The sequence below is a fragment of the Clupea harengus genome, chromosome 19 (genome assembly GCF_900700415.2).
Source record: "Clupea harengus chromosome 19, Ch_v2.0.2, whole genome shotgun sequence".
Lineage (NCBI taxonomy): Eukaryota > Metazoa > Chordata > Actinopteri > Clupeiformes > Clupeidae > Clupea > Clupea harengus.
In genome coordinates this window covers 2,509,677-2,519,676 of record NC_045170.1, presented here as the reverse complement: position 1 = coordinate 2,519,676, position 10,000 = coordinate 2,509,677, and the positions used below count along the sequence as shown (strand labels likewise).

Sequence of the window (10,000 nt, the reverse complement as noted above, 5' to 3'; positions counted from 1 at the left end):
CGTGCACGTGTGACACACACCCTTGTCAACTAAATGTGTGTGTTTGCATCTAGACGTGCACGTATGACACACACCCTTGTCAACCTCTCACAGGCAGAAAACTGTGAACAGTTCCTCTACAAGCAGCCTAGTGCTGTTGGCTGTTCATTAATCACGTGTCACTGAAACAGGAAGCACACCGCCATAGACCATGCACTACCTCAGGCCATCGCAAACACATAGCCAATCACAAGCTGAGCTATCATGGGACGCACATTCTTATTGGCCTGCATTGAATGATGTCACTTCGATGACCACATTTTCTCACCAGACAAGAAGTAAGAATTAGAAGAAAGTATAAAACTTACATTTTCATGAAACACTAGCCTTACCTTTTCTTTTGATTTACAATTTCCATAGTTCTGCCCGCACTCTAAACCATCATTAAACTTAACTAAGACACCTCAGATTACACTTGTTCAATTTCATCCTGGCTATTAAGAACTGACCTGGCCAGTCATTGGCCAGTTTCATGCCAAACTAAAAACTAAGAGGCTTTGTTGGCAGTAGGTAAAATGAAGTTCTCACATAAGTATATGACGGAGATATCAAACAGGCAAGGTTTACATGCCTGAACATCAAAAAACGTGTGTGATTGTTTTAAAAGAAAGCATAAAGAAAAGAATAGACATTTAAAAAAAAAAAACCAGGAAGTGACATCATGCACAGCCCAGCAAGGTGGGAGTGACACATGCCGCGCCTTTTGAGAGGTGCCCCTCGGGGGGTTCCGGACCCACTCACCAACCGCAAGTTCCTGACAACGTCACGCTCCCTTGGCTGCCCAGCGAGGGCATTGCAAGAGAAGAGGCAGAGGGGTCACAGTCAGGGCAGAGGGCGAAGGTCAGCAAACAAGAAAAAATCAAAAAAAATCAGGAGAAACCAAACAAGTGTTTGGGGTAGTCGAGAGGGAAAGAGAGAGAGAAAGAGAGAGAGAGAGAGAGATAAAGAGAGAGGGAAAGAGAGAGGGAAAGAGAGAGAGAGAGAGAGTGAGAGAGAAAGAGGGCAGGGGTAATGGAAAGAGTGATTAATTAAGAGAAGCAAAAGATATTGATATTAATGTGTTGTTAAGAGCAGTTTGAATAAAATGCTTTAATGCAGTGGTGAAGGAAAAAAATAACAGTTAGTGACGACCAAACAGTGCTCATTTCAATCAAGTGCAAGTGATTCAATTCCTTGTGCAGGTCTACCATTCGCGGATGTGTGAAGCTGTGTCTTATACTAAACCAAAGCATCTCAACATGCAGGAAACCTGAAAGCGTTAAACTCAATCCTGACACACTGACAGCAGAAAACAAGTAAAGATGTTTCAGCAGGTTTGGCGGAATCAAAAAGCCACATCTTAGTGTAACTTCAACTCATCTCCAACTGAAGCCACATCTTAGTGTCACTTCAACTCATCTCCAACTGAGGTTAAGAAGCAGCCACATCTTAGTGTCACTTCAACTCATTTCCAACTGAGGTTAAGAAGCAGCCACATCTTAGTGTCACTTCAACTCATCTCCAACTGAGGTTAAGAAGCAGCCACATCTTAGTGTCACTTCAACTCATTTCCAACTGAAGCCACATCTTAGTGTCACTTCAACTCATCTCCAACTGAGGTTAAGAAGCAGCCACATCTTAGTGTCACTTCAACTCATTTCCAACTGAGGTTAATAAGAAGCAACTGAAGTGAGCGGGGGGGCGAGTGCCTGCGCCGGAAGAGGAGGGAATTGTGGGTAGCAGAAGCAGACGCCTGCACAGGTGTAGTTGTTGTAGTTGTGGCCAGATGGATGGAGAATCTGCATCCAAGGTCAGTGCTCAGGAGACGGTAACCGCGGGGACGGTAACCGCGGGGATGGTAACCGCGGAGACGGTAACCGCGGGGATGGTAACCGCGGGGACGTAAGCACTCACCAGTGTCTCGCCCGAGAGCACCTCCAGCAGGGAGATGAGGTTGTGGCCATCTCTGAGGTCCTCGTACAGGTCTGTAATGTGCCTCTGGGCCTGAGAAAAGAAAAGAAAAATATACAAAATATAAATAACATTACACACCAACTGAATATAAATAACATTACACAAACATATGGATATGAATAGATGCTTTTGCAACCATTCCATTTGAATTCATATGTGTCTTTGCAAGAGAAATGATATTAAACGTCTTCTTGAACATAGGTCAGAAAAGACCCTTTTCCAAAATGAAAGACCTATGCCTAAACAACAGGCCAATGACATCATCAACAAAGGCCATCCTCTCTAAAACTACAATGGCCGGATTTGTCAGTTTGTTTCTGGTGAAACCAAAGATGAAACTCCAAACTCTCACATTCACACAAGCACAATACAGAAAAGGACAAGCAGTGCACACACACACACACACACACACACACACACACACACACACACACACACACACACACACACACACACACACACACACACACACACACACACACACACACACATACCAGGGTATAAGTATCAGGGCTCTATGGATATGCTGCATTCTGTTAGAACCTCTTTTAAGGGTTAGTGGTTAACTACAAAACAAAACCCTTTTAAGGGTTAATGGGTAACTACAAAACAAAACAAAACAGGACATAAAACACACACAAACACACTGGGGGAAACATGAACTTGATAAAATAAGGTCTCCTCTCAACCGTGAGAGAACTTTTAAACAGAACGGTCTTGGGCTCTTTTGTGCAATTCAGTTACTTAAGTGTTCAACCCCAAAACGGGAGAGAGGAAAGCTTTCTAATCTCTTATTTCGAATCCCTTTCTAATAGTTTTAATCCAGATAGCAGTTGACTGGTGTAGATGTGGTCCTGACAAGGCTAGGATTCATTCCAGTGTTGACATCTAGAACGCCACCACAATGCAACTGAAGAGTTATATCTTTGTCACCATGGAGACACTGCCACCAACTTCCTGTGTCAGTCAGTCTAGACACAGACGTCTCCACGGTGACTGCGACGACATTCTAACTCAGTGCGTGTTTTAAAGAAAGACATGAGTCCACCTCAAGAAAAGGGACCGATCTGCTTTGGCTTAAACCACCCACTGTAATGAATGAACCTCAGGCACTCCTGATGTACTACTAAACAGGTTTCTCTGAGGCCGTGTGTGCAGAAGTGCATTACCAACTGCACCTAGATAGTTCGGAGCCCACTTAAAAAAGGCTGTTGAAGTAATAAGTAGTTTATTTTGTAGTACTGAGATTTCTTTTAATAAAAATGAATCAACAAAATAAAATTGATTAGTATTAATATTATCCTCACTATCTATGGTCGGCAGACAAATAGCACATTAAATACTGGAATACATTCAATGCCTCATCTGGGCCAGACCAGGGCCAGATCAGGGTCAGATTAGGGCCAGATCAGGGCAAGATCAGGGCCAGATCAGGGCCAGATCAGGGCAAGATCAAGGCCAGATCAGGGTCAGATCAGGGCCAGATCAGGGCCAGATCAGGGCCAGTGGCTGTGCCAGATAAGGACCAGTGGCTGTGCCAGTAACTCCAGTGGTGACGGGTAACCCAGATGGCAGTGGAATGCGGATCGGGTCTGGGTCAGGTCGGGTCGGATCGGGTCTGGCCTGTATTCTACCTGATCTAGGCCAGATCCGTCTCACCCTCAGTCGTTTGCCATCTAGGAAGCGACTGGCACAGTGCAGAGGCAGGGTGAGGGTTTAAGGTTTAGGGTTCAGGGTTCAGGGTTCAGGGGTTTAGGGGTTTAGGGGTTTAGGCTGCATAGGGCGCCTAAGAAGGGGGTGATTATTACAACGGCTCATGCAGGGGAAAACACAGGCCCACTCAGCACCCAGCGGACAGGAAGTGGACCTACCTCAGATCTCCATTGCTGTTAGAAGACCACAGCGAGACAGGAAGTGACACGGAATGGAGGGAGGAGGGTGAGAGAACAGGGACAGAGACAGGGACACAGGGACAGAGACAGGGACAGGGACACAGAGACAGAGACAGAGACAGGGACAGAGACAGGGACAGGGACACAGAGACAGAGACAGGGACAGGGACAGAGACAGGGACAGGGACACAGGGACAGGGACACAGAGACAGAGACAGAGACAGGGACAGAGACAGAGACAGGGACAGGGACACAGGGACAGAGACACAGGGACAGGGACAGAGAGAGAGAGAGAGACAAAACTGTGAAAGAGGTCAGAAAGGTAGGCTTTCTGTGTGGTGAATGGAAAGGAAACTTAGAGAAACACAGAAATAAAGACATGCACTTTGCCCCAACAGTGGGAAGACAGATTGACATTTCAGACTACAGAGTACACAGGAGCTACGTCACCAACACGCAGAAATGCATTTGGAAATGGAGTATACTGTATCTCACAGAGAGTGAGACACCTAGTGGGCATGTTTGTCTCTGTATGTTCTTTCTCAATATATATTATTCTCTTTAACCTTATTTTAAAAATACAGATATAGATAGCTATAGTTATAGATTGACATGGCGAATATTCACAGTTTAATCTCCCCTTAACATACAACAGTGAAATCGTTAATAGTTTAGTCAAGCGAGGGGTCCAGACAATGGATGAGAATTATTCATTTAATGTGGTGTTAATTCATGGGTAGTTAGTGTTACAGTCAAAAAATGCGCAATAACGTTCATATTATAACGTCCTCTGTGACACACGCCTCCAGGAAGACAGGTACTGGAGACTGGAGCGCTAACACACCAACTGCTGGATATAATGTGTGTGTGTGTGTGTGTGTGTGTGTGTGTGTGTGTGTGTGTGTGTGTGTGTGTGTATGTGTGTGTGTATGTGTGTGTGTGTGTGTGTGTGTGTGTGTGTATGTGTGTGTGTGTGTGTGTATGTGTGTGTGTGTGTGTGTGTGTGTGTGTGTGTGTGTGTGTGTGTGTGTGTGTGTGTGTGTGTGTGTGTGTGTGTGTGTGTGTGTGTGTGTGTGTGTGTGTGCCAGGTCTCCTAGTTGAAATTGCTTTAAAGGGGGAGCTGTGGCAGGAGCTGTAGCGGTAGCGGTAGCGGTAGCGGTAGCATGAGTCCCACTCTGAGTCTCTCTTCCACTCATTTATCTCAATAAAGGCTCAGAAAGCCCCAAGAAAATGAATTCATAATAAAAGAAAATGCATTTCTAATAAAATGTGAAATTATGATGACCACAATGTATTTTTAAATCCTGACCATCTACTCAATTTGTGTCTCACTGTCACCTCTGGTTATGGAGGTTCACTGTTAGATGACACAGGAGTAGGTCTTGTTTTGGGTGTAAATGTTTACAGTCATCAATCAGTTTTTCACTACTAGCACCTTGAGACAGGTCAGGTCTCTAACTACCCCTGCTGTTGATCAGCAATAACAAAAGCCACTCAGACCCCATTCACTGGCCAGAGACAGGCTTGAGGGACGAGAACCAGAGAAAGAGATCGAGACATGGGACAGCGTTACACTGAGATGGAGATCACCCAGGAGCTAAGGAATTCAACTGAGAACCAGAGACACTGAACATGCATTCCTAACGCAGGCAAGAGGAAGGAACTCTGACTATCCGACTCTGTGTGCCGATGGGTACTGCCTGTTGTGTGATGTTCTGTTACATGCACTATGAGATGTCAAAACGTGAGTGTACGTGGATGCGTGGAAAAGAGACAACAACAACAACGGAACTAAACTAAAACTAAACTAAATGTCTCATCTCCAAAAACATTCTCTCAGCCTTATGAGTGCCTGACAGACAGCATGATTCTGAGACCAGTATACTTTCCAAGGTTCCGGAACGCCGGCCACTTGAGAACACTGGCATGGCACGGATGCTCCATCCTCGATCACCCAGACAACGGTCAACCACGATGGCTAAAACCACAGCCAACCAGGCCAGGGCAGGCTGGCGCATAGACTTCCCCACTTGAGTCAGCTAAGTGTAGTTATGTCCTAACATCTCTCCTTTCCACAGACTCTTGACAGTGATTAGACCCTACAGTAGTTAACTCTTTGTTATAAAGCCTTTAAAAACTTTTAGTCATCCGCTTGTTTTTGTCTTTTTAAAATGTTTGTGTTCTTGGGATTTGTTTAAATGAGCATTTTATCATTCTGCTCCTAAGTCCCTATCGCTTTACATATTCATTTAGTCTTCAGATTCACTTCTGACAGAGTGTGTCCTTCAATACAAAGCTTGTGCTTGATCCGACATCCATTACAAGGGATTATACTTAAGGCTGGCTAATACTCGTTACTGTTTATTGCAACTACACAGAACATCTTTTACATAATTAGTCTTATTAAGTAGGATTAAAATGGAGCTCGAAGCTAAGATTGTTTGCAGCATGTGTGTGAACTCTATCAATTCATTTTCAGCTGCCAACAGCTCAGGGTAGCACCTTAGCTATAACACTGCCTATAACACTATCCAGAGATACCCATAAGCCCTCAAAAATGTTACATGTGTGAGAAAATTCCCAGGGAACATCTCTGCAGTAAATTACCGTGTCCCTGTCAGATAAGGGAATCGCAGCTGTATGTGATACACTGCAGAGATCTAAAAGGATGACGCAGCAAATTCCACACGGTACAAAAAAAACAACACTGGGTAAACAAAGTATTTCGAAACCGCTGACTAAGGTACAAGGCCCCATGATCTTCGCTGACTAAGGTACAAGACCCCATGATCCTCGCTGACTAAGGTACAAGACCCCATGATCCTCGCTGACTAAGGTACAAGACCCCATGATCCTCGCTGACTAAGGTTTGTGCACAACAACAACAACAACAACAATAACAATAACAATAACAATAACCGGTGCAAACATGACATCACTAACACAAATCATCTGCTGATCCCATAACACTGATTGTATCTTGATGATATCTCTCAAATGAGCCAAATCACAGAGCTGTTGCTAAATTGTTTGTTTGAACATACACTTGTTATATATATATATATATATATATGTATATATATGTAACATACACATGGTGTTATGTCTTGCTGGTCATACTACACATCAGGTTTGCACCGGTAAACATTTAGTGAATCGGGGTCAGTTAGGCTTCTTGGAAAGGCTCCACAACTGGAATGAAAGAAATCAAAACTGCAAGAGGAGGTCTCAGTATCATCAGCCATCATACCTTCAATAAGTGCTTGTTCACCCATTTGGTGAAGGTCTTTTTCTGAACCCGATCCCGTTCATCTGTGTAGAGAGAGGAGGGGGGGGGGGGGGGGGGGGGTAAGAAATGGATATTTGGTTAGCGTACAGCACTTAGCATGAGTCAGAACACTGACTATACAGGGTTAATATACAGAGAGGAGAACATGGGAGAGGAAACACGTCGTTGCTGTTTCCATGGTGTTCAGTGTTCAGGTTCTGAACATGGGAGAGGGAACACACGTCACTGCTGTTTCCATGGTGTTCAGTGTTCAGGTTCTGAACATGGGAGAGGGAACACACGTCACTGCTGTTTCCATGGTGTTCAGTGTTCAGGTTCTGAACATGGGAGAGGGAACACACGTCGTTGCTGTTTCCATGGTGTTCAGTGTTCAGGTTCTGAACATGGGGGAGGGAACACAGATCGTTGCTGTTTCCATGGTGTTCAGTGTTCAGGTGAGGGCTGTTCACATTCTTTCACAGGTATGTGACTAGCGCAACACACCCAGCTGACCCAAACGACCCTCCCTGATTCAACAGGACGATAACCTTGGCGTCTAAACATATGTGTCCTGACTAGTAAGTGTGATCACACACAGATATGCACAAACATACACACACACACGCACAGACATACATACACACACACATACACACACACATACAAGCACACGCACACGCCTCCTCAACCAACACATGCCAAAGCTACTGGTCTATGGCTATAGGCTGCCCACTGACAGACAGCTGAAATGACCAATGAAACGATAGGGTAGTCAGAGGTAAAGGATGGGTGTATTCACCAACATCTCATTCACACTCATCCAAAATGTTCCATGATTAGTGTTCTGCATATTATCACAGAGATGCACAAAGAAAGACTCTTCCAAATACTTTCATACGGCTAAATACGTCTAAGCTCTGACTCATTCTGGCCACCGCGGTCCCTGGCGTGGTGCACGTCTAAGCTGTGACTCATTTTGGCCACCGCGGTCCCTGGCCTCGTGGCTGTGGATGTGTGTGTGTATGTATGTCTGTGTGTGTGTGTGTGTGTGTGTTTGTGTGTGTGGTTGCTGCATGACTGCTCACATCGCTCCGTTCTCTGGGGTTCTGCTCTCCTCTGGATTAAACAGCAGAGCTTGGGATCAAAAGAGGAATCTAGTCAAAACTAGAAGCTCTTGCTAAAAGTGGAAGTCTATTTCTCTTCAGTGACAATGCTAGCCCTTTAGGGATAAATGTAGTTAAGCTAATGGAACTACATAAACGGCGGTGAATGAGAAAACAAGGTTATGCCGAGTGCTGAAATGACCGGGCCGATATAAACCACCCTAACATCCCCCTACACAAACACGTCCCTGCTCTTCACAGCCTAAAGATACAAAAGATAAACTTTTTTGCGGCTTGCTAACGCATTACACCATGAAACCAAGGAGTTACCAAGTTAGCAAAGGTGCAGAGAGACACATCTCGTCCAGGGCTTGCTCCTGACCGATCACCGAAGATCAAACGTTTGTTTTTTATCACGCATTTGGCCCGCGAGAGAGAGATTTACTGCTCTCATTATGGGGCCAGTCCCGAGGCGCGCTTACAACAAATCCATCAACGGTGGAGGTCAAGAGGCAACTGAGAAAGGCAGAGGTTATAGAGGCCATCAGGAAGAGAGAGGGAGAGGGAGAGAGAGAAAATGGAAAGAGAGCAAAAAAAGAAAGGTGTGGAAGAGAAAAAAGGGGTGATAGAAAGAGAAAGAGAGGTAGAAAGGGAAGAGAGGGGGCAAAGGTCACACAGTGACAGATAGCCAGCACTTTAAATTCCTCAGCCCTGACATACCTCTGCCTTTAACAGCAGCTAGTATTACAGATGCTCCTCATTATACCTCTGCCTTTAACCACAGCGAGTATTACAGATGCTGCCTTTAACAACAGCGAGTATTACAGGTGCTTCTCATTAGGAGGAACAGCGAGTATTACAGGTGCTTCTCATTAGGAGGAACAGCGAGTATTACAGGTGCTCGTCATTAGGAGGAACAGCGAGTATTACAGGTGCTTCTCATTAGGAGGAACAGCGAGTATTACAGGTGCTTCTCATTAGGAGGAACAGCGAGTATTACAGGTGCTTCTCATTAGGAGGAACAGCGAGTATTACAGGTGCTTCTCATTAGGAGGTGGCCCTGTGCTCTAGCGCTCTCACTCCCAGCACACAGTAGCCAGAGAGGCCACAGAGGCATGGCATCAACACCATCTCAAACGCATTAAAAGACTATAACTCACTGCTGCAAACGACAACAAGACAACTCATGTCTGTTCTGCTTTTGTGACACCACTGAGTTCAATACTAAACCACTGATCATGAGTGTTAGAGGATGTTTTATTAAAATAATAAAGTTAATGAGGCAAACACGAGCTCCCGGGGCTACTCTGCTTTAAACAGATCAGCGCAAACATGATAAAACATTCTTTGAGGCGAAGCAATCTTGGACCGTTACCATTTGGACCTCCTCTTTATGAAGTGGTAAGAGCGCAGAGCAATGTGCCCAATCTTTAATCATCTGAAGCAATTATTGGAATCATTCATTTTCGGTCTGCAGTTGTGCAATCCCAGAAGAGACAAGTGATTGAGCACAAACACACAGCCTATCTGTTGCACATCTCGTCTGACAAACACAGAAGAGACAAGTGATTGAGCACAAACACACAGCCTATCTGTTGCACATCTCGTCTGACAAACACAGAAGAGACAAGTGATTGAGCACAAACACACAGCCTATCTGTTGCACATCTCGTCTGAGAAACACAGTGGCGGTCCTGCTGTTACGAGAGAGGGGACTACTCCGCTCAGACACCATGACACCGCTA

The 10,000-nt window shown here is 45.0% G+C and overlaps 1 protein-coding gene across 1 annotated transcript in view; it reads right to left on the bottom strand.

Moving 5' to 3' along the window:
• Positions 1–10,000, bottom strand: part of pleca (plectin a) — a 174,165-nt gene that overhangs the window by 47,197 nt on the left and 116,968 nt on the right. Inside the window, exons 3-4 of the mRNA XM_031585928.2 lie at positions 7,135–7,196; positions 1,933–2,022 (exon numbers count right to left, since the gene is read on the bottom strand). Of these exons, the coding sequence (XP_031441788.1) occupies positions 1,933–2,022; positions 7,135–7,196 (152 nt within the window). The remainder of the gene's footprint in view (positions 1–1,932; positions 2,023–7,134; positions 7,197–10,000) is intronic.